This window comes from Hyperoodon ampullatus (genome assembly GCF_949752795.1).
Source record: "Hyperoodon ampullatus genome assembly, chromosome: 1".
NCBI classification, from domain to species: Eukaryota; Metazoa; Chordata; class Mammalia; order Artiodactyla; family Ziphiidae; genus Hyperoodon; species Hyperoodon ampullatus.
The window spans coordinates 120,027,368-120,053,216 of record NC_136914.1 but is presented as its reverse complement, the minus strand read 5'-3'; the positions used below and the strand labels follow the sequence as shown (position 1 = coordinate 120,053,216).

The 25,849-nt window shown below is 41.3% G+C and overlaps 1 protein-coding gene across 1 annotated transcript in view; it reads right to left on the bottom strand.

Moving 5' to 3' along the window:
* The window catches only part of PCNX2 (pecanex 2), a gene marked incomplete at its 3' end in the record, with an annotated part of 308,773 nt that extends 286,693 nt beyond the window's left edge, over positions 1–22,080 (bottom strand). Inside the window, exon 1 of the mRNA XM_079712418.1 lies at positions 21,903–22,080. Coding sequence (XP_079568544.1) covers positions 21,903–22,055 — 153 coding nt within the window. The 5' untranslated portion in view covers positions 22,056–22,080. The remainder of the gene's footprint in view (positions 1–21,902) is intronic.
* Positions 22,081–25,849: the final 3,769 nt, after the last annotated feature.

The following is a 25,849-nucleotide window of genomic DNA, read 5'->3' as shown; positions in this document are numbered from 1 at the left end:
ATGCTCTGCAGCAAGAAAAGCCACCGCAATGAGAAGCCCGCGCACCACAACGAAGAGTAGACCCCGCTTGCCACAACTAGCGAAAGCCCTCACACAGCAACGAAGACCCAATGCAGCCAAAAATAAATTAAAAAAATAAATTTATATTTTAAAAAAGCCCTAAATAATAGGGAATTTCCTGGCCGTCCAGTGGTTAGGACTCCACACTTTCACTGCCAAGGGTGCCGGTTCGATCCCTGGTCAGGGAACTTAGATCCCACAAGCCGTGTGGCAAGGCCAAAAAAAAAGAGGTATGAAAAATCCCCAAATGATATAAAAAATGTTTAGTGTCACAAAATTTAAAATGGGTTTTAATTAATATTTAAATTTAATGAATTATGTTACATGTTTTAATTTTTAAGCAATAGTCTTCAAAATCTTCAAAATTTTTGAGCAAAAGATTAAAATCAGTCAGTAATAGTGTTTTTTTTTTTTTTGCGGTATGTGGGCCTCTCACTGCTGTGGCCTCTCCTGTTGCGGACCACAGGCTCCAGACGCGCAGGCTCAGCGGCCATGGCTCACGGGCCCAGCCACTCCACGGCACGTGGGATCCTCCCGGACCGGGGCACGAACCCGTGTCCCCAGCATCGGCAGATGGACTCTCAACCACTGTGCTACCAGGGCAGCCCAGTAATAGTGCTTTTTAAAAGGAATAGGGAGGCAAAAATGAGTTGAACTACTAACCTTTTTCTTTACACATTCTGCTTCCCAAACCAGCAGAAACTGCAGAGGCCCTGCTAAAAGAAACATCTGAGACCAGCAGGATCAACGGCAGGATTGTTGGAATAAGTAAGTAATCTTACAAGGTGACGAGTTGGAAAGGCTACCTACAGTAAGCTGCTATTTTTTTATTTTAAAGTTATTATTTATGGAAAACTATATGGCACTTCCTCAAAAAATTAAACATAGAATAACTATATGATCCAAAAGAATTGAGAGCAGGGTCCTCAAGAGTACACCCATTTTCACAGCAGTATTATTCACAATAGTCAAGAGGTGGAAGCAACCTGTCTATCAATGGATGAATGGATAAGCAAAATGTGATAGACATATATATATATGTATAATAAAATATTATTCAATCTTAAAAGGGAAGGGAATTTCGACACATGCTACAACACAGATATATCTTAAGAACATAATGCTAAGTGAAATAAGCCAGTCACAGAAAGACAAATACTGTGTAATTACACTTACACGAAGTTTCTAGAGTAGTCAAATTCATAGAAAGGAAAATGGTGACTACCAGGAACACAGGGTAGGGGGAAATGGGGAGCTGTTGTCTAACGAATACAGAGTTTCAGTTTTGCAAGATGAAGACATACTTAACTCTATTTGAACTATACACTCAAAAATGATTAAGATGGTAAATTTTTTTTTTTTACAGTACGCGGGCCTCTCACTGTTGTGGCCTCTCCCGTTGCGGAGCACAGGCTCCGGACGCGCAGGCTCAGCGGCCATGGCTCACGGGCCCAGCCGCTCCGTGGCATGTGGGATCTTCCCGGACCGGGGCACGAACCCGTGTCCGCTGCATCGGCAGGCGGACTCTCAACCACTGCGCCACCAGGGAAGCCCTCTCCAGCACTTCTCATGTTAGTTCTAAACCTTTTCTGCTAAAGCCCTGCTGAGCCCCCAGACTCTCGATCGCTGATTAACCAGAGTGTGGTCTGCTGTGCCCCTTTTTCAAGGGCAAAACCCCAAACCAACGTGGCCTCAGGAGTAAACTACCTATAGATGTCGAGATGAGATTAAGATGGTGTACAAGCCATACAGAGTGACAGGCAACAGAAGGGCTCTCTCAAGTAGACACTCCCACTGAGCGTGAGGCCAGCCAATGAGAGGTGGAGGACTCACGGGGGGGCAGGAGCTGTTGTGAAGGGCTTCGTGGGGAAGCTGGACAGCGACTGTGGTGCAGGAAAATGGACAATGGCAGACATGGAGCAGGAATCTGGGGGAGGGCACGTACCTACCCTCAGCACAGATGCGACAGGCAGAGCCACCAGACCAGCTTAACTCAAGGGAAAGAGAAGATGATGAAATGCAGAGACACACTTGAAGAGAAGGCCCACGCTGAAGGAGAAAGGGGCAAGAAGCCAAGGAAAGAACACAAAGAAGCAATGAATGGTTAGAGGAAGTCCTTCAGTCAGAAGGAAAATGAAACCAGATGGAAAAATGGTTCCTCACATGGAGTGAAAAATACCAGAAATGGCACCTACTTAAATGTATAAGATTTTTAAATTGTTTAAATCTCTTTAAAAGATAATTGACTTTAATAGGTATAGAATTTCAGTCTTGCAAGATGAAAAAGTGCTATGGACATGGATGGTAGTGATGGTTGCACAGTATTATGAATGTATTTAATAACACTGAACTGTACTCTTAAAAATGGTTACATAGTTAATTTTATGTGTATTTTACCACAATAAAAAAAAATTTAAGATTAAAAAAAGGAAGCAATGAATGACAAGGACATGAGGAGAAAAGCCAAGATACACCTTTCTTTGCAACATCACAGGTTATGTTTACCATTCTTCATTGATCAGTTGGTGGGTAAATGGTTTAGTGAATACTGTGTGGTAAGCTCTGATTCCCAAATCAGCTGTGATTTGTGCTACTCATAGAAGGTTCTCTCACTTTTATGAACTCTCCTTAATGGTAATTATAACCCTTTTTTTTTTCGCTTTTGAGCTTTTTTTAATTGAAGTATAGTTGATTTACAATATTGTGTTATTTATAGGTGTACAGCAAAATTATATATATATATTTAATTTTTCAGATTCTTTTCCATTATAGGTTATTACAAGATATTGAATACAGTTCCCTGTGCTCTACAGTAGGTCCTTGTTGTTTATCTATTTTTTTTATTATAAATTAGTTTCTTTTTTTTTTAATTGGGGTATAGTTGTTTTACAATGTTGTGTTAGTTTCTACTGTACAGCGAAGTGGAGTTTCCTGTGTGTTTATCTATTTTATATATAGTAATGTTTATATGTTAATCCCATACTCCTAATTTATCCCTCCCCAGCCTTTCCCCTTTTGTAACCGAAAGTTTGTTTTCTATGTCTGTGAGTCTTTTTCTGCTTTGTAAATAAGTTAATTTGTACTATTTTTTAGATAAACTTCTTGAATGCAAGGGCTGAGTCTACTCTTGTACATCCCACAGTCCCTGATCCACAGTCAGCATCATGACCTTTCCCGGCTTCAGCAATTTTGCTGAGCCCTGACCTCCGTCACACACGTTTTCAAGGCTCCCAAACAATGGCAAGGACAAACTGTGCTTTCCTCAGGAGCTGACAAAGCCAAGTGCAGGGAGAAGTCCTGTGAAGTCGCTGACTCACAGTGAGGAGTCGGGGCTCCCACACTGGCTGCTTGGTAAGTGCTCCTGAGATGACAAATTTGGGGCTTGTCAGAGAGAGAGCATCCTGCAGCAGTGACGTCACGTCAGGAGACCAGCACCAAGAGACGCACCAGATGAGGGAAACGCAGACCATGGGCCCCAATCTCATGAGTCAGAGCAAGGAAAGGGCTTAAGGAATTGGGCCTGCTGGTGGGAATAGGGGGTGTACTTCTGCGCAAAGGGAGTGGAGATTGCTAAGAAGGGAAGATTTTCTGATAACCAAGGGATATGAGTAGGATAATATGTCTCTACCTTGGTGTCAACGCTGCTTCTCCAGTTCCTCACAGTTGGAGACACTGAGGCCCTCCCTTCCATCCCATCCTGGGGCTAACCATAGACTGGTTGCAGGCCTGGGGGCAAGTCTTGCTGCTGACATACCAGCTACTCCAGGTGGGAGAGCTGAGCCCTTTCGCATCCAGTACAGCTTCCATGTGACAGCATTAATGTCTTGTCTTCCTATAGGACACACTCCACTGCTAAATGCACAGCATTATGCTATAACTTCATGGGTGCTCAAACTGACCCATCTTGGGCCAGCATCTACAAGTTTACCCCCCAAAGCCTTTCAACATGGCGCTTGTATTCTGCAACAGCTTCTCTGACCTTAGGCTCCTCTTGTACATTTTCTGGCCCAGACCTGGAATGGGCCACTTCTCCAAAGAGCCCTACTTCCTTTTAGAAGGAAATGGTGTTTAGAGACCAAAATCTGGGACTTCCCTGGTGATCCAGCAGCTGACTGTGTGCTCCCAATGCAGGGGGCCCACGTTCGATCCCTGATCAGGGAACTAGATCCCGCATGCCACAACTAAAAAAGACCCCAGCTGCAGCAACTAAAAAAAAAAAAAAAAAATGATCCCACACATGGCAACGAAGATCCCACCTGCCGCAACTAAGGCCCAGCACAGCCAGATAAATAAATAAATATTTTTTTAAAATAGAGACCAGAATCTGAGTGTGTGAGATTTGTACATCCTTATTGAGTTATCATTGCTTCCAGGTGGTTAAATAGACACAGCTAAAAGAAAAAATGCTTTTTTTTTTTAGAAAAAATAAATCATGATTTCAGATGGGTATTTCCAATTCAAATGGAAGATTACAAGGTTCTAAATAACTTCTGTGACTTGATTTGTACCTGTTTTCTCTTATTGCTGAAATCTTGATTCCTGAAAATATTAACATAATTTCTTATTGTCTTTATCTATCTATATATAATAATTTCAAAAAAATAATATAAAATCTTATTGATGACAATAAGGTAACCAACCAAACACAATTTAAGATTTTTTTGTGGTGTTTTTCATCTTTAGGTTATATCCCAGTAGGCCTAGAAACTCTGTGTTTAAAGTCATTTGAAATCTTTTTTGTTTGAGTATGCCACCAAACTATCAAACAAGATTCATTCCTTGTGGCCATTATCAAAAAGTCTACAAACAATAAATGCTGGAGAGGGTGTGGAGAAAAGGGAACCCTCTTTCACTGTTGGTGGGAATGTAAATCAATACAGCCACTATGGAGAACAGTATGGAGGTTCCTTAAAAAACTAAAAATAGAACTACCATATGACCCAGCAATCCCACTACTGGGCATATACCCTAAGAAAACCATAATTCAAAAAGAGTCATGTACCACAATGTTCACTGCAGCACTATTTACAATAGCCAGGACATGGAAACAACCTAAGTGTCCATCGGTAGATGAATGGATAAAGAAGATGTGGCACATATATACAATGGAATATTACTCAGCCATAAAAGAAATGAAATTGAGTTATTTATAGTGAGGTGGATGGACCTAGAGTCTGTCATACAGAGTGAAGTAAGTCAGAAAGAGAAAAACAAATACTGTATGCTAACACATATATATGGAATCTAAAAAAAATGGTTCTAATGAACCTAGGGGCAGGACAGGAATAAAGACAAAGACGTAGAGAATGGACTTGAGGACACCGGGAGGGGGAAGGGTAAGCTGTGACAAAGCGAGATAGTAGCACTGACATATATACACTATGAAATGTAAAACAGATAGTTAGTGGGAAGCGGCTGCATAGCACAGGGAGATCAGCTCGGTGCTCTGTGACCACCTAGAGGGGTGGGATAGGGAGGGTGGGAGGGAGACGCAAAAGGGAGGGGATATAGGGATATATGTATACATATAGCTGATTCACTCTGTTACACAGCAGAAACTAACACAACACGGTAAAGCAATTATACGCCAATAAAGTTGTTAAAAAAAAAAAAGATTCATTCCTTGTTTCCAGCTTTGTTGCCATCCCTCAGTCTTTCTATTCCTTTACTTTTCGATTAGTTTCTTTTTTTAATTTATCCTTTTATCGTGTCTTCTTGAAAAGAAAATGCAACTAGATACATGCTTCTTATTTCCTTCCTCATTTTTAGTCTCATTTTAGCTTCTGCTTTTTTTCTACTTAATAATAGATCCTGGAGATCACTCTGCAGCAGTCTACTTTCCCATTCCCTTTTTCACAACTACAGTACTCTGAGATGTGGATGCATCATACATAATGCATTAACTCGTTCTCTATCAGTCAATACCTGTTTCTAGTCTTTTGCTATAACAAATAGTGACTCATCTTGTACATATATCCCTCTGAATTTTTGAGAATGGTTATTTATTTAAAGCTCATTAGGTACTACCTTTCAAATCTTTGTAACCTAGATAAGCCAAAATCACATTATTTTAATATGTACTTCTTGGACTGTTAGTAAAATAATCATTCATGTGTATATTTGATATATATATGTATGTGTGTATATACCTCTGTGTCAATTGTCTATTTATGTCACTTTTCAAGGTGTTTATAGTTTTCTTATTGATTCTTACTTATTCACAAGAGCCATGTAAAGATGGTCGGTTCCATGAAGACAGGAACCGGGTCTGTCTTGTTCTCCATTATACTCTCAATACCTAGCCTGGTATCCAGCAAATAGATGCTCAAAAATCTTGGTGAATAAATAAACATTTATGATAGTAATGCGTGTCTATATGTTGTAAATTTTTCTCAGTTTAACAATTTTGCAACCTTAGGGAAGTTATTTAGCCTTCATAAATGTCCATTTCTTCTGTGAAACAGGAATATAGTTCCTAACAGGATTAATTAATTATTGTACTAATACATTTTCTGGTACCTAATAAGCACCCAAATGCTGGTGTCATTTATCACCATCACCATCAACGTCATCATCATCATCATCATTATCTACGTATCATTCATCAATACCATGGAACAATAAATTCAGATATGGTGTTTTGAGGTGGATAAAGAGCTACAGAGCAAATGTTTTTATTGCTTGCCTAGACAGTCAGAAATGTTAATACATAATAAGAAAAAAATTATTATGAAATAAGCCAGACAATTGTTTTCTTGGTAAAATATTTGTTTCAGGGATTCCCAGGGATGTTTCTTATTTTCTGGGATTTTTATTCTTCCCTGATTATTAGGTATCAAGTTGTAGTCTTGAAAGGAGGAATAAATTATCAAAAGATAAGGAAAACCAATGGGAAGTAAGTATTAGCTCTCTTGATTTTCTTTTGAGATGATCAAGATTTGGAGAAAGGAACTAAAACATACACATAATCCAATATAGAAAATTCCTAAGGTCCCTCACAGTCCCAAAACTTCTACATTTGTTTTCTATATTTAAGGTCAGCCAATATCAATGAATGAGGTAAAATCATTTTTATTTGAGCCAATGGTCTTTTCATTTTAAATCCAAGTTTCCCATGGTAGGGAAAAAAGTTGTATTTATTAAATAAATACCGCAAAGAAAAAGGTAATTGCTATCTAAGTAATGAAACAAAGGTTATCTTGGAAATAACAGCAAAATTTGAACTTTAAGGCAATTCAACACTAAGAGTAACACCGTGGTTTTCAAGCTCCATTTTTAATGATCTGGATCCAGGCCACCACACTGTGGTGAGTATATTGAAATGGGCCTGACCACAGACTGTTATATACTGTACCAAAATTGTGTACCCCCGTATGAGTTAGATTTCATTAATGGCAAGAGTGATTTGATTATCCACTGTGTACGAAGCATCACACCAGGGACCAAGGGGGAATTCAAATCACATCCCCAACCTCAAGATTCTTCCAAACTTCGCAGAAGGATAAGCCTCCCTTGACTCCACATCTCTCTTCGGATATTGGATTTGTACTATTTCTCACTCCCTGCATGAAATAACTGTCTTTACAACCTGTCTTCATTCCTTCACCTCCCATTGCCTCTTTTTTAAATTTTTTATTTATTTATTTATTTTTGCAGTACGCGGGCCTCTCACTGTTGTGGCCTCTCCCGTTGCGGAGCACAGGCTCCGGACACGCAGGCTCAGCGGCCATGGCTCACGGGCCCAGCCGCTCCGCGGCATGTGGGATCTTCCCGGACCGGGGCACGAACCTGTGTCCCCTGCATCGGCAGGCGGACTCTCAACCGCTGCGCCACCAGGGAAGCCCCCCCATTGCCTCTTAAACCCACAGCAATCTGGCTGTTACTCCCCAACACTCCACTGAAAATGTTCTTGTCAACGTCTCTAAAGACAACAATTTAATCCAATTTTCTCAGCAGCCCTCAACACAGTTGCTCACTTCTTGAAATGCTCACCTCTTTCTGCTTCTAAGAGGCCACACTCTCCTAGCTTTGTCCCTGCCTCACTCACACCTCCTCTTTGCCTTACGTCTGAGTCTAGAGCTCCTGGGGCCTCAGCCCTCTTCTCTCTTCCTACACGTTCTCACTCAGTCCCTTGGAAGTCAATGGAATCTCTATATTGATGATTTTCCAATCCATATCTCTGGCTTAGACTGCTTATCTAAGCTCCCCACACCTATATCCAACTACCTAGTCAACATCTCCACTTTCACATCTAAAAGGAAACTCCAAGCTAACATGTCTAAAATTAGGTATTTAGTTTCACATCCTTTGTCACCAACTGTCCTCTCCTACATACCCTTTCCCACCTCAGTCAACGGTACCCCAAACACTTGCTGCTCAAACCAGGTAACTGGGCATAACCCTTGATTTCATCCTTATTTCTCCACCCCAAAAATGAACATATCACTAAATCTTATCAAACTAGATCCACATTTCTCCATCTTTACTGCCAACATCATCTCTGGGCTGGACCAACAAAACAGCCTCTGAATCTCCCACTTCTATCCTGCTCTTTCTCAAATCTACTTTCCGCCCAGCAGCCAGAGACATTTTTTGACAAAGTAAACTGGCATATCTTTTTAATGTGTTTTTTAACCTGTTTTATACCTCCCAAAATTATTAAATAAATAAATATGGAGGGAAAAAAAAACTAAAATTAAACACCCACAGATGAACCTAACCATATAGCAAATGGATAGCATAACAACAAAGACAAATCAAAAATTAAACATAAAGAATTATTCCTAGGGACTTCCCTGACGGTCCAGTGGGTAAGACTCTGCACTCCCAATGCAGAGGACCCAGGTTGGATCCTTGGTCAGGGAACTGGAACCCGTATGCATGCCACAACTAAGAGTTTGCATGCCGCAACTAAGAAGTCCGCATGCTGCAACTAAAGATCCCGCATGCCACAACTAAGAAGTCCACATGCCGCAACGAAGATCCTGCAATTAAGACCCGGCACAGCCAAAATAAATAAATAAAACAAATAATCAATAAATAAAATAAGTATTTTTTAAAAAGGAATTAATCCTATACAAATATTGAATCATTACATCATAAACCATAACTAATGTGATGTTATATGTCAATTATATCTCAATTAAAATTTTTTAAAATAATTAATCCAAGTAACTTTAGAAAACAATACTCTCACAGCACATTAGTGCTATATTCTTAAAATAATAATAACAAAAACACAAAACAATCTTGAACTTAACCAAAAGATTTTCTTTTGGTAGAGGTATGGGAGCAGTAATTCCTGTGTATATTTTAGGATTGAAAAAATGATATTGTTGGCAACCAGAGTTCTCACTGTGGGAAAAAAGGAGATACAAATGTGGAGCAGGTGAAGGAAAAGAAGAATCCTTTAACTTGGATCAGATTATAAAGGTTTCAGAACAACTCTCAGTAGATGACTGCTAGATAGATAGGCAGATATGCTCCCCTAGCTCTGTCTACTGAAAGGGCCTAGAAGCAAAGACAACCCCAAAGCAATAAATATAACTATAGCTTCCCCAAATCTTGGATTCCAAATGCCATTTCCCACAAAAAGGATCAGGGCTCCTCAGAGTAATGACTGGTTTTTCCAGGGCTGGGGTAGAAAATGTATAAGCTAAGTGTGGACTAATTTGTTGGGCTAGAAAACAAGAAAGTACTCAAAAGCTGATGAGGACATATCCAAAGGACTCAAAAACTGCTGGAAAAAGGTACCACTTGTCAAATTTTGGGTAAACTTAATATCAAAAAGACTGGGGAGAGTTACAGGATACAAGATGAATGTACAGAAATCTGTTGCTTTTCTATACACTAATAATGAACTATCACAAAGAGAAATTAAGGAAACAATCCCCTTTACAATCACATCAAAAAGAATAAAATACCTAAGAATAAGCTTAACCAAGGAGGTGAAAGACCTAGACCCTGGAAACTATAAAATATTGATGAAGGAATTTGAAAATGATAAAAAGAAATGGAAAGATATTCTGTGTTCTTGGATTGGAAGAATCCATATTATGAAAATGTCCATACTACCCAAAGCAATCAACAGATTTCATGCAATTCTTATCAAAATACCCATGACATTTTTCACAGAACTACAACAGATAATCCTAAAATTCATATGGAACCATGAAAACCCCAAATTGCCAAAGCAATGTTGAGAAAAAAGAGCAAAGCTGGAGGTATCACACTCCCTGGCTTTAGACTATACTACAAAGCTGCAGTAATCAAAATGGCATGGTACTGGCACAAAAACAGACACATAGATCGATGGAACAGAATAGAGAGCCCAGAAGTAAACCTACACACTTGAACTATGACAAAAAAGGAAAGAATACATTATGGAGAAAAGACAGTCTCTTCTGCTGAGAAAACTGGACAGCTAAATGTTCTAAGAATGAGATTAGAACATTTCCTCACACCATATGTGAAAATAAACCCCAAATGGGGAGTTCCCTGGTGGGCTAGTGGTTAGGATTCCGGGCTTTCACTGATGTGGCCCAGTTCAATCCCTGGCAGGGGAACTGAGATCCCACCAGCCACATGGTGCAGCCAAAAAATAATGAAACAAAAACAAAAAAACAAAACAAACAAACAAAAAACTCAAAGTGGATTAAAAACCTAAGTGTAAGACCTGAAACCATAAAATTCCTGGAAGAAAATATATGCAGACCACTCTTTGACATAAATAGTGGCAATATTTTTTGGATCTGTCTCCTAAAGCAAAAGAAATAAAAGCAAAAATAAACAAATGGGATCAAATTAAACTTAAAGGCCTCTGCACAGCAAAAGAAACCACCGTCAAAACAAAAAGACAACCTACAGGATGGGAGAAAATATTTTAAAACAATGTGACTGACAAGGGGTTAATATCCAAAATATACAAACAGCTCATACAATTCAATATCAAAAAACAAACAAACAAACAATCCAATCAAAAAATGGGCAGAAGACCTAAATAGACACTTTTCCAAAGAAGATATACAGATGGCCAACAGGCACATGAAAAGATGCTCGTCATTGCTACTTATTAGAGAAACACAAATTAAAACCATAAAGAGATTACCTGTCAGAATGACCATCATCAAAAAGTCCACAAACAACAAATGCCGGAGAGGATGTGGAGAAAAGGGAACTGTTGTACACTGTTGGTGAAAATGTAAATTCATGCATCCACTATGGAAAACAGTATGAAGGTTCCTCAAAAAACTAAAAATAGAACTACCATATGATCCAGCAATTCAATTCCTGGGTATATATCTGAAAAAAACAACTTGAAAAGATATATGCAGTCTAATGTTCATAGCAGCACTGTTTACAATAGCCAAGATACAGAAGCAATCTAAATGTCCATCGATGGATAAATGAATAAAGAAGATGTGGGGTGTGTGTGTGTGTGTGTATAATGGAATATTAGCCATAAAAAAATGAAATTCTGCCATTTGCAATAAGGTAGATGGACCTAAAGTGTACTACGCTTAGTGAAATAAGTCAGACAAAGAAAGACAAATACTGTATATCATTTTATGTGGAATCTGAAAAATAAAACGAATGTATATAGCAAAGCAGAAACAAACTCACAGACATAGAGAACAAACTAGTGGCTACCAGTAGGGAGAGGGAAGGGAAGGGGCAAGTTAAGGGTAGGGGATTAAGAGATACAAACAACTATGTGTAAAATAGATAAGCAACAAGGATATATTGTACGGCATAGGGAATTACAGCCATTATTTTGTAGTAACTTTTAATGGAATATAATCTGTAAAAATACTGAATCACTATGCTGTACACCTGAAACTAAAATAAAATTGTAAATCAACTATACTTCTATTTTTAAAAATCTGGTTTGGACATAAATTAAATATTTAAATTTAAAAAAAAAAGAATGATGATAGGAATGAATAATATCCACTGAATAAAAAAAAAAAAAAGAATCTATGAGACCACACTAACAAACACAACAAAACTACAAGGCAGGGGGAAAAGGACAGCTTTTCTTCACAGAAGAATACCTATGAATAAATAGAAAATCACCATTTTTCAGCCATCATTTTGGTAATTATTTTAGGTAAGCATCATCAATTTTTGGTACAACCATGAGTAAAAATTTTGGGGGAATACAATAACATGTACAGTCTCCAGGTTTCCCCTCCCAGATTATTTGTTAAATACAAGAGGAAATGAGGTACCTTTACAACAGAGAAATCTGGCCAACACCACCTTGACCAATGACCAAACTTATTGGCACCACCAAAGGGGGAATGACATTGGGTGCCTCTGATGTGATACAGGACAAAGACACATCACTCAGGTAGTAGTCATGCCAAAAAATGCATAATCAGACACCTAATCTCAAGGATACAATAAAAAAATCCAAATTGTGGGACATTCTGCAAAACAACTTTTATTGCCACAAAAGAAAAAAAAAACTTGAAGAACGTGTTCTAGAATAAAGGACAATTCAGAGACATGACAACTAAAAGCAGTGCATGATCCTCGATTGAATCTTAGATCCAGAAAAACAAAACAAAAAGCTCAGCTACGCTGGACATCATTAGCATAACTGGGGAAATCTGCATGAGAACTATGTATTAGACAATAGCATTACATCAATGTTCATTTTTTGAGTGTGATGATTATGTGGGAGACCGTCCTTCTCCTTAAGAGACACCTGATGAAGTTTCTAGGGGAAAAGTGTCTTGATGTTTGCAATTTATTCTCAAAGGATTCAGCAAAATTTTAAATGTATAAATATATAAGAGAGTGACGTGGCAAATGTGGCAAAACATTAAGAACTGGTGAATCGAAGTGAAGAGTATACGGTATTCATTGTGTTATATTTGCAACTTCTCTGTAGACTAGAAATTTTTCAAAAATAAAAATTGGGGGGCTTCCCTGGTGGCGCGGTGGTTGAGAGTCTGCCTGCTGATGCAGGGGACATGGGCTCGTGCCCCAGTCCGGGAAGATCCCACATGCCGTGGAGCGGCTGGGCCCATGAGCCAGAACTGGGGGTTCTATCAGCCTAGATACCTACATGCCTGTGATGAGCAGGACCCCCTGCTAACCATCCTCCCCTTCCCCACTAACCATGTTGGACACATAATATGAATAAAAAATAAATAAACTTGGTAAAACCAAGGAGATTCTGAGGCTATTTGTTATATCAGCACAAATCAGCATATCCTGACTGATATATATGTGTTCAAATACTGAATGAAACAATTCAAATAGCCAAATATTAGCATTAGGTTTAAAATCATCTGAAAAACTTAAATGTTCTTCAAGGAGACAGGTCAAATAAATCACCCTTTACTCACAAAGTGGAATACCATGCTGACCTTAAAAATAATGAAGAAGGGGCTTCCCTGGTGGTGCAGTGGTTGAGAATCTGCCTGCCAATGCAGGGGACACGGGTTCGAGCACTGGTCTGGGAAGATCCCACATGCCACGGAGCAACTAGGCCCGTGCACCACAACTACTGAGCCTGCGCGTCTGGAGCCTGTGCTCTGCAACAGGAGAGGCCGCGACAGTGAGAGGCCCGCGCACCGCGATGAAGAGTGGCCCCTGCTTGCCACAACTAGAGAAAGCCCTCACGCAGAAACGAAGACCCAACACAGCCAAAATTAAATAAACAAATAAACAAAATTTTTTTAATAAATAAATAAATAATGAAGAAGACCTTTATGTAATGCTCTCCAAGAAAAAGTAGAAAAGGTAAAGTGGAAAAAACAAGGATATGTACAGATACATGGTTGCATACGTATACAACAAAATAGTCAACTGAAAGTGTTGACCAAAGAGCCAATGTGGGATAGATATTAGATTTCAGTGCAACTTCTGGGACAAACCACATCCAGAAACTTCTACATGGGTTATGACAACGAGTGAGATGACCCTAAAATCCCTCACCAAAAGCGAGGATGTAATAAGAGTCCAGAATGAGAGGACCTGTGAAAACTGTTGGAGGGGACCATGGTGTTCAGTGAGCCCTGTGTCTCTCTCCCCCATAGTCGAGAGGAAGGCTTCAGTGGGGCCACTCAAAGACTTATTAGGGGTCCCCGACAATTTGGGCAGGGAGTCTGATGTCTGGTTCTTCCCAGAAGAGCTAAAAGATGAGAGACTGGCTGGCTAGCTGCTCGGATGGAGGGATGAAGGAGAAGTTGCTATGTTGGGGTTGACCTGTTCTCCCAGAGTCTGTTCAGGGACAGAATATGTGAGTGTTTGCATGGACCGTGTGCGCAAACATCCCAGGAGTTCGCTTTAGAGGTCCAAAAGGGCGCTGGAGCAGAGGAAAGCTGGGGTGGACCACCACATGCCAAGGAACTATGAAAGGAATAAGCAACCAGGTGGGATAGAGAGGCAGCAGCCCTCCTCCAAGAAACTGCGGGTGGGAGAGCCCTGGAAAAGAGAACAGGGTCTCTGCAGGACACGTGGAAGGACCTCACCAGAGGGAGTCAGCTGGGAACGTGAGCCATACTTCAAGAGCCGGGAGCCAGCTTACCACCGTGCCTGTCAACAAAGCACTTTCCTGTTCTTCAATGCCAAAGGCATCAGAACATTAGCCAGTGTGTGAGGGAAAAGAGTGAAAAAAGACCATGCCATCCTCATACCCCTTCCTGCTTGGATCACCATATGGAAACAGACATTCTGAAATCCCAATCAAGTCTGTGCTTTGTTACTTAAAGCAACTAGAAGACTTTGTATTACCTGTGACCTGAAGTCCTGAGGCTTGCACATTTTTATCTAAGAGTAGAGAAAGAACTCCTCTACAGAGCAAATTGAAAGGGACAGCGGATGACAAAGAAGGCTGCTTTGGGATTAAACCTAGCAGCTCCACATCACACTTCCATTCACATGTGTATAAAATATCACTGGAAGAACACACAAGAGACTGTGTGTGGAGGTTGCCTCTTGAATGAGGTACTAGAGACAAGTGTGGGAGGAAAGTTAACTTTTCCTACATACTTCTTTGCACCTGTTCAGTTTCTGGATCTCTTCATGCCCATGTGCAGAAAATAGATGGTCCTGTTGTGAAATTACCTGTATTCAATATGGAATGGCCAAGGGGGTACCAGCTCCAACTGCTTGGCCTCTAATTCTGGTTAGGTCACGACTAGCCATGGATCCTAAAGCTTCTTACCCAACCTCTCCATGCCAGTTTCATCAACTGTAAAATGGGAATAATGACAGTGCCTCTCTGGGTTACTGTGAGAAAGATATGCTTTAGTTCATGCCAAGCTCTTTTAACAGTGCCAGTCTATCTGTGCTCAGTGAGTGTTGGCTGTTATTATTACCTGTAATAATAATAATAATAATGAATAATAATGATGATGTTAAAGGGGAAAATCCATCAGAAGAAAAGGTAAAAATCTGAATACCATTAAGAGCTAGTCCATTTTTTACTTTCATGGGACGTTGAAAAGAGATTAGAGTAGCTAAAATGGGAGTAAAGTTGGGTGGCTTGTAAAAGGAATCATCTGAGAGACCAAATGGTTAAAATTAGAAAACAATAATCACCTGATAAGTATCACCTTCCATATAAAATAAATCATACCATCCAGCAATCCCACTCCTGGGAATATACCCAGACAAAACTATAATTCAAAAAGATACATGCACCCCTATGTTCACAGCAGCACTGTTCACAACAGCCAAAACATGAAACAACTATATTTCAATTTTTTAAAAAAATTTAAGTAAATAAATAAATCACACCAAGCCTATTAAATAAAGTATTAGACATTACGATTGGAAAAATAACAGTATATCTAAGGAGAGCAGCATCCAAATAAAACTAGTCACTAACTGGGAGAAATTAAGGGAAGTGCCAGTGAGGTCAGAGACATAAATTTAACCACCAGAAAATTAGTCATGAACTTGCAATACGAGAACAGAAAGGAAAGGGGGAAAGGGTACTCTTTTTGGAGAGTGCTGCAGAGGCCGACATCCTAGAACAAGGCAGGTACCGGTTCTTTTGTCACAGACACAAAACACAACTGGCTGGCAGACAACCATGTGTCTAAATGGCAGAAGATGAGGAGAAGCAGAAGGAATTTTGCAGGAGGGTGGCAACATCACTCAAGAAGTGATGTTGCCACCCTCCTGCAAAATTCCTTCTGCTTCTCCTCATCTTCTGCCATTTAGACACATGGATGGATAAAGAAGATGTGGCACATATATACAATGGAATATTACTCAGCCATAAAAAGAAACGAAACTGAGCTATTTGTAATGAGGTGGATAGACCTAGAGTCTGTCATACAGAGTGAAGTAAGTCAGAAAGAGAAAGACAAATACCGTATGCTAACACATATATATGGAATTAAAAAAAAAATGTCATGAAGAACCTAGGGGTAAAACAGGAATAAAGACACAGACCTACTTGAGAATGGACTTGAGGATATGGGGAGGGGGAAGGGTAAGCTGTGACAAAGCGAAAGAGAGGCATGGACATATATACACTACCAAATGTAAGGTAGATAGATAGTGGGAAGCAGCCGCAGAGCACAGGGAGATCAGCTCGGTGCTTTGTGACCGCCTGGAGGGGTGGGATGGGGAGGGTGGGAGGGAGGGAGATGCATGAGGGAAGGGATGTGGGAACAGATGTATATGTATGACTGATTCACTTTGTTATAAAGCAGAAACTAATAAAAAAAAAAAAAAGAAAAAAGAAAGGCCATATTGAAAAGAATGAAGACGACTGCCCTAGGATGCCCTAGGGAGGGGGATATCCCTGGTGAAAGTGCCTTCACCAGAAAAGCAAAGTCCCATGGAGCCAAGCCCTTCATACACACAGTCCAAACAACCAACTACAGCAGTAAAAATTTTAAGACAACCGCATGGGATGGCATTCAGCCCGAGTCTGGAAGCCCACAGCCCAGGGAAGAATGCCTTCAAGCATCCCTAAGCTGAAGCCCTTGCACTTCAACCCCACTCTGTTTCAGACAGATGAGGGAAGGAGGAAGGAAATTCAGACATTCAAGTGGATTATGGGAAAGTGGGGAGCATCATGCATCTCAATGTGAGAATAAATAAGGTCCCCACAAGTAGAAGGACCAGACAATAAGCTTCTAGGAATCAAAGGAGACAAAGTATAGACCATGAGATTCAACAGCAGAAAAAGCCTTTCTTAGGAAGAAGCTGAATATGAGTGCTAGGATTGACCAGGGTGAGAGATACGCTTTTGGGACCAGCAATGTACCAAGCAGTCCAACAAAGTAACAACAATCAAACAGACCAGCCAGGCCTGCTGTGTCAGGTTATGCAGGTTGCATCCTGCACAAAGGCCTCCAGCTGACAGGGTCAAATGGTGGCTGAACTCCAGTCCCCAGGTCCTGAGCCAGGAAAGGGTTTGGACAGACCACCTTTTTGGAAAGGGTTTTGGACAGACCACCTTTCCATAATTCACATAAACTCATCTTCTATGTTAGAAGTAGGAGTGAAAAAAGGGGTGGCCAAAGACATACAAGACCTAAAGAAAAATATTCACATACCCAAATGGTGAGTGGCCACAGACCGTGATAAAGAGTCACCAACTAGGTGTGACAATGACAGCTAGTGCGTGCAGAGCACCCACTGTATATCTGGCGCTACGCGGCCCCATGACAGGTAATCCCATTTCATTATAATTATAGCAATTAGAAATGATGTGGTTCTTATCAAAAAAGTCTCCAAGGCTAAATTAAAAAGCAGAACTGGAAACACAGCAAGTCTGGCTAACACACAAGAAAATCAGAGGAAACAAAAAGCTACAGCCATAAAATAAAGGACAGGTTTTCCGTGTGAAAATCATATATAACGTTGCCCTGCACGGGGTCTTGAAGAATGTGAAGGCTCCACCCCATTTTTTCCACTACTCAGGTTGACCTTACTACCACCAGGATGATCAGAACTTCCCTTGATGAGGGGTCACTGTTTCAGGGAGTTCAGATGCCCTCGTGCACAGCAGGTCAGCAGCGCAGTGCTCTGACAAGGCCACAGACCTGGAGACGCCAGGACCTCAGCTAAAATTCTGAATATCACTACTCTTACTTAGATGGCCTTGAGCAAATAACCCACTCCCTCTGGATCTCAGTTGCTTAAATCTATAAAGCGAAGCTCGCTATCCCCATTTTGCAGATGAGAAAACTGAGGCCCAGAGAAGTGAAGATATTTCCACAAGATCACACAATTGATAGGCAGTAGAGCAGGGACATCTTTTGACACTAGCCTGGTGCTGTCAGAACTTCTTAAGGGTCAGAATCATGCCCGGGATGCTCCTGTCCTAAAGCTCTACATGAATCTCTGTTGGTTATCTCAAAATAATAAGTACATGAACATGTGTAATAAATGAAAGGTTAAACATCTCTAATGACAAATGCATCTTTCAGTTGATCCAAATTAAAAGTAGGCTGATATGGGACTTCCCTGGTGGTACAGTGGTTAAGACTCTGCGCTCCCAATGCAGGGGGGGCCACGTTCGATCCCTGGTCCGGGAACTAGATCTCACGTGCATGCTGCAGCTAAGAAGCCAGTGAGCCACAACTAAGAGGCCCGCCTGCCACAACTAAGCAGCCCGCCTGCTGCAACTAAGACCCAGCGCAACCAAGTAAATAAATAAATTTTTTTAAAGTAGACTGATAATAAAACAAAGTAAAACTCTTTCCAAGTTATCTAAATAGACCTAATGTTTTTAGGTACGTACTTTTGAGCATTTCTCGAAAATATATAGCTTATAAATGCTAATAAATAACTTATTTTCCAACCAGACCTAAGTAAATGCAGGGGCTTAGAGATCAGTTTGCCTCAATAATTAATAATAAAATTTTAATTTACATATTCAAGTTCCCCATTAAATAAAAGGGTGGATTCTCCCTGCAGTGGAACTGCCTTGATTAAACATGTTTAATCAAATTGTGCAAAACCCAGAAAAGTTCAGGGCCCATTAAATAACAGAACTTCAGCAAACAGCCAGGGATCTTTTTGGACCAAGTTCTCATAAGTGGAACAAACTGAGAAAGATGTTAAAAATCACAGGCAGCACTGAAGTGCAGAAAAATATATTTAGGCATCAAAACCCAGAGAACAGAGCCCTGCATTGGGGAAGAAGGGTCTTTTATTTCTAAGGTTATTTTCAGAGACCGGAAGACCAAAGCAAGAAAAGGACTACCTGCATTTTTTTCAATAAGATAGGCTATATATTAAAAAGCAGCCATGTAATAAATGCACTCACATAAAATGGCTCTGTAATCGTTAAAAGCACACTGGCATAAAAATATAGAAATTTTAGTATAACTGGTTTGATGTAAGCATTAAAGTATTTAAGGTACCAGTTTTTTGCTTTCTAAACTCTTGAGATTTAGCCAAAAATTATTTTGAAATATCATTAAAGAGGAACTTAACTAAGGACAATTTCCTATTTACAAATATAAAGTAGAAATCAAGCTACTCAATGAAGCATAATTAGGCAGAAATTAAGGGTTCCGAGCATACGTGTACATCAAATCTTAAAAGGAGTTATGTAAAAATGAGCCCGTACTCATAAAAAAACATCTGCAGGGATATACATTAAAAGTTACTCGGGTTGTTGCTGAGGAGTGGGTTAGATCATTATCAGGAAATACTCAAAATATGTTGTGAGGTAGACAACCTAATGCTGGTTGGAAGAGAAAGACAGGCAGGTTGATTTTATTTCTACCAGTTTATTATGTGTGAGATCATTGTGAGCTAAATGCAGGGCACTTTGCTAGGTACAACAAGGAAAACCAAGATGAATCAACAAAATCAAAAACCATGTCCTCAAAAAATCAAAAAGCTCACGACCCAGGAGCAGAGGTAAATACATGTTCCAACAAAGAAGTACAGAATTCAAAACGTGCCATAGTACTGACATGAAAAACAGAATGGTATTAGGGCAAGAGAGAAGAGAGATTAATTCTAGATAAGTGGGATCAGGGAAGCCTAGACAGAGATGGCCTTTCCAGTGGGCTTTTGATTTTGGCAAGTGAATGATGGGGAAAAAATAAAGTCAGTACTGAGAAGTACTTTCATGCATTCATTCAATCAACTGTTCATTAATTCATTCAGTTCTCTATTCATTAATTCATTCAATCCTCCTATGCACCCTATAAGGCAGGTACCCTTAGCCCTGCTTTACACGCCAGAAAGCTCAAGCTTGCTTGAGCTCACACAACCAGTAAGCAGAAGAACCAGGACTGAACCCAAGCTTGTGTTCCTCAACTCTCTGCTGCGCTGCCCCTCTAGACAAAGAGAAAACACTGGGCCCTATAGGCTAAGGAAACAGGATGAACAAGGTCCCAGAAGAAGAGGAAACTTAACATTTATTAAAAAGAAACCATTTATTAAAGGGTCTCTATGGATTAGCCGCCATATGAAGTGCTTTTTACATGAAATTTACTTATTTTTCCCATGAAATGGTCATTATCACATCTATTTTAAGGATGACAAAAGGAAGATTTAGATAGGTCAACTATCAGGTCAAACAGCTAATAAGTACCAAAATGGAAATTTACAGCAGGTCTGAGTCCAATCCCAGGTCAAGCCAGAAAGATGGATAGCTTTAGGTGCTTATTTAATCCCCAAAACAACACTTCACATCTGGTCCTAGTGTTTTTCTCATTTCACAGGTAAGAAAATTTAAAAAATCAGATAAGGTCAAAGTAACTTGCCCAAGGTCAGAGAACTGGTAAGAGGTGAACCAAAATTTAACGCAGGCAGCCTGACTTCAGAGCCAGAATTCTGATCCTGTGGCTAAACTACCAGAAAAACAATACATGGGATCCAAATCACAGACAACTTCTAATGTCAAACTGGGACTCTGTCAGCCATGCAAACTCACTGAAGATTTTTGCTGTGGAGAACATGATCAAATTACGTTTTAGGAATAAAGACCTTCAATAGACATATCAAAATTAGATTCTTAACATTTAATATGACATGGAGCACCCTGCTTGTAGAGCTTCTCAAATAAGGTTAAACATTGTTTCAATAAGGTTTGTTTACCTAAGAAGGTCATCTGTGTAGCTACTCAGCAAGCACTCAACTGTGTAACCTCACTAAGGGTCAAATAAATTACATTAGATTTATCCATCATTACATTTTTCTACAGATTTCTTTACACAGTGATGTGGAAATTGCAAATTGAGTAACTGCCTTCCCAAAGCAAAACAAGAAAGGAGGAAAGGGGGTAAAAGATCAACAACGGAAACAGGTTTGCTTTTAACATTTCATTTTTGCCTTTTGGCTATCATGCACAGCAGCTTCTACCAAACATTACCACAAGGTACCCAGCCGAGGGGCCTGGGACTGTTCACATACAAAACAGGTTCAACCTTCCACAGCGACACGCAGAGTCTGACTCATCGGAACAGCTGGCATCAATTCTTTTTTTTTTTTTTTTTTTTTTGCGGTACGCGGGCCTCTCACTGTTGCGGCCTCTCCCGTTGCGGAGCACAGGCTCCGGACGCGCAGGCTCAGCGGCCATGGCTCACGGGCCCAGCCGCTCCGCGGCATGTGGGATCTTCCCGGACCGGGGCACGAACCCGTGTCCCCTGCATCGGCAGGTGGACTCTCAATCACTGCGCCACCAGGAAAGCCCTGGCATCAACTATTAATGAGTCCCAGAGCCCCCAAAGTCCTTCCTACTTCTTCTTCCTGCCGGAGAGCCCCTTCTTTCCCTTTACTTTCTCTCTCCCAAATTCCTGAAGACCTTCCCCATCCCTCCTCTTAGGGAATCACTGCCAATCCTTTCCATCCCGAGGCAGACTCGGAGGTTTCCCCAGGGCTTGAACGCCGCCACTCACCAGGTGCAGAGCCAGGGGCAGCAGCAGCAAAAACAGCCACAGGTAGAGGTGGCAGCTGTTAGTGAACTTGCTCTGATCCGGGTCGTGGTACCAGCCCCCGGTGAGCGCGGCCCACACGCCCTGCCGAAGCAGCTGCAGCACACGGGACGCCATGCCTGCGTCCCGGGGCCGGCGCGCGCAGCGCGCCGCGCCCCGCGCGGCCCGCTGCCAGCCGTCCGCCGCCCGGACGCCCTCAGCTTTAACACGCGGGCCCTCGCGCGGCGTCACCGACGACGCCGACGCCGCCGCCGACGCCGACGCCGCCCCCTCCAGCTCCTTCCGCCCCACGACCGAAGCTCCAACTGCTCTTCTGCCCGCACCCGCGAACCGCGGCGCCGGAGCCGGCTGCTGCCGCCGGGCAGGTGGACGCCATGTCCGAGGGAGGAAGGATTTTCCCATGATGCTCAGAGGCGGCTGCTGGGAGGATGCTCCAGAGGCTCCTCCCAGCGCCCGCCTAGAGTCACTCCCTCGGCCTTCCTTGGTGGAGGGCGGCGAGGGGGGCGCGAGGGTGAGAAGAATTTCTGAGTCCCTCCAGCCTCTTCTTTTACCTCTGGCAGCTCCCCCCTACCTTTTCACCTCATCCTCCTATTAGGGAACGTGGAAAGCTTAAAAATCAAAGGTGTTCTCGTGCAGAAGAGACAAACCAAGACATGGTCCTTTGCCTTTTCCTTTTTTTGCAGCCTGCACCAAAATAGTTATGTAACTCCAGCTCCTGTCACACTTCCCTCAATGTAATTTCTTGCCCTGAGCACTGCCTGCACAGCTTCATTCTCCTTAACTGACCTCTGACCCCAGACGTTCTACTAGCTAACCTCTACCTGCGCCCTTGACCCTGATCTTTTTCCCTCCCTGACCTTTTCTCCTCCTCCCTGCTGTTGTCCACCCTGGCAGTAACGAAAATAACCACCTTTCGGGAATAATTTCAGGACCCTCAGTTAGGCTACCTGCCTTTTTATATATTTCCTAGAACATAATCCCAGGCATCAATCGGGTATACTGTTGAGATAGGAAGACCCACTAGAAGGTATCACTGAACTAATAATTTTTAAGCTTTTATAGTAGAGAAATTTCAGATTCTCTTCTGAAAGCAGGTTTTCGACAGGGAAGAAATAAAGAAGAACTTGCTTTCTTAGAATGAGGAAAGGAAGCTCTCATTACTAGTAACTGATAACCTAAAGTAAATGAGCTTCATGTTGTTGCAGAGAGCAGGCTTTGGGACACGTGGAGATAAAAGGGAACACGTCTTCCTTAGGTATGAGCAGCATAAGCCTTGTGTGAGTTAGGGCCTTTGGGGAAGAACGAGGATGAGAAAGATGCCATGATCCCCAAACGTGCCTTTTCTGCATCATGCTTACCTCACCTGATATGTGCAGCTGTATATGCCCCGGCCATGCTCTGGTCTGCAGCAGCTTTTGCTCTTGGCCGCCTTAGGCAGGCCCAGTAAAGGCAGAAGCCTCCTTATGCGGAAATGAAACAAGGGGAGGGCCATCCTGAGGAGCAGGTCTGGGACGTGGAAGTCCAGTGTCATGCTGGTGTGTAAGCCTTCAGCTTTAACCACTCTTTAATCTACTCAGCACTCATCTGCAGGAATGACGAACCAAAATATAATAACACTGCTTTCTGTACTGAAAGAATCATCTTCTCAAAGGTACAGAGGATGCTTCTTTTTATATGGGCTCATCGCTTGAAACCTACCAGGCACTCTATACATGTTTAATGAATCAATAAATCAATCGATCGATCAACTCCACAGAAAAGACCCACATTAAAGGATTACTCTCATGTGCTTGGGTCCAGAAGAAATAGGTCCATTCTTGCACTGAAGGAGTGCCTTTATTCATTCTGATTATTCATTCATCCTTTATTCATGCCTGATTCATCGGAATATTTATTGAGCACCTTCTGTGTGCCAGGCATTTTGTTGAAGGAGAGAAAGCGAATATAAAAAATATATAGTCACTACCATGAAGGAGTTCGCAGACTACAAGGGGAGACAGGCAAATCAACAAAGACTTGCAATTAAATGTGCTGTATGCTACAATGGAATTGAATATATGTTTCCTGTTGGAGATGCCCATATGGAAGGCATACTACTGGAAGGTACGTCCTGCCCACCATCCCTATGCTAGGAGCCACTTCAAGGATGCAGCCTTGAGAGAGTAATGTGTGGTTGAGACCATATGGACTGTATGCCTGACTGAGCCCCATTAAGGTCTCTATATTAACTCTTTAAGTTTCTGGTGGGCAGGCGTGGAGATCTACCTGTCTTGTGGCCACCCAAGACAAGCCTCGTATGTAAGTTCTCTTGCTTCTTAAACCTGCCACCTACCAATCAGGAGTGGCTGCCTCTTTCTTCATCTCTTTCTTGGCTTCTTTTGGATGGATTATGTTTTATTATTGAAACTTTTTATATTACCTTGAAAGTCATAAACCTGTAAAGCTTTTTTTTTTTAAAGAGGTCAGAAATATAAAGTAAGGTATTTCTTTATTTTTTAATTTATTTATTTAATTTACTTATCTTTGGCTGCGTTGGGTCTTTGTTGCTGCACACGGGCTTTCTCTAGTTGCGATGAGCGGGGACTTCTCTTCGTTGCGGTGCGCAGGCTTTTCATTGCGGTGGCTTCTCTTGTTGTGGAGCACAGGCTCTAGGCACGTGGGCTTCAGTAGTTGTGGCATGTGGGCTCAGTAGTTGTGGCTCGCAGGTTCTAAAGTGCAGGCTCAGTAGTTGTGGCGCACGGGCTTAGTTGCTCTACGGCATGTGGGATCTTCCCGGACCAGGGCTCGAACCCGTGTCCCCTGAATTGGCAGGCGGATTCTTAACCACTGGGCCACCAGGAAAGTCCTAAAGTAAGGTATTTCTAATGGAGGTAGAATTATACAGTAGAGAGGATAACGTCAGGACGTGGAGGACACACGTGGAGAAGGAGTACAGAGGAGTGCAGGAGTAGGGTAGGTCCTTCGTGTAGGAGTCAGAGGGGAAGCAGAGATTATTTATAATGATGCAGGGATTTCATAGAGCATCCATAAAGAATTTGGAGAGAGTAGAGAAAAGATAGGCTCATCCTCAGTCAGTAGGCATGAAGAAGTATGGAAATAAGGACAAGACTGCATTTAGGAAAAATTCCTAATGAATAGAATACTAACCCTTCACTCCAAGATCATGTGAGATTTTCCCAAATATGACTCATTCTGCCTAAGAGTAAACATATAATGTAAAACACATTTTTGGTTCTTTTAACTGCATATTATAACTCAAACAGTCAAGTTTGAAGTAGAAAACACCAGTTATTATTATTGTTGTTACTGTTGAAAAAAGTGAAGGAAAAAAGCAGAGTGGCCTTTACTCATTTGTAGCACTAGGTGGCACCAGAGCGCTGCATCAGATGCAGTAAAATAGAGCCCGTGGCTGACACAGCAAAGCAAGAAAAGACTTTAAACAAGGGTGAATTCAATACTCTGGAAAGCTTGCCTCCAAAATGACACTTCTTCTTTCACCTGATTAGTTTGTTCATGTCTTCTGAAGGCCACTGTGGCCTTTATTTATCTAAAACAATTTTTTAACCTTATACACAAATTAGTGTCCCTGAAGAACAGAATAGAAATAGGACCCAAAGTATATTCTAAAATCTAATTTTAAAACTTTTCAGGAATAAAAGAGGACTTTACCTAAACATTAAAAGGGTGCATCATGCCCCTACCCCCAAAATGACAAAAAAAAAATGAACATTAAGATAGATCCTAGGGCAACTGACATCTCCAATCAGAGCAGGACCTTGGTGAACTCACTCTCCCACAAAAGCAATGAAAATACAGGGAGAGCAACTAAGAACAATCATTTCATAACCCTAAAAATTAACCAAAGCCATAGATTGAACTGCAAATCATCCATCCAAGAGGAACTATTGAAC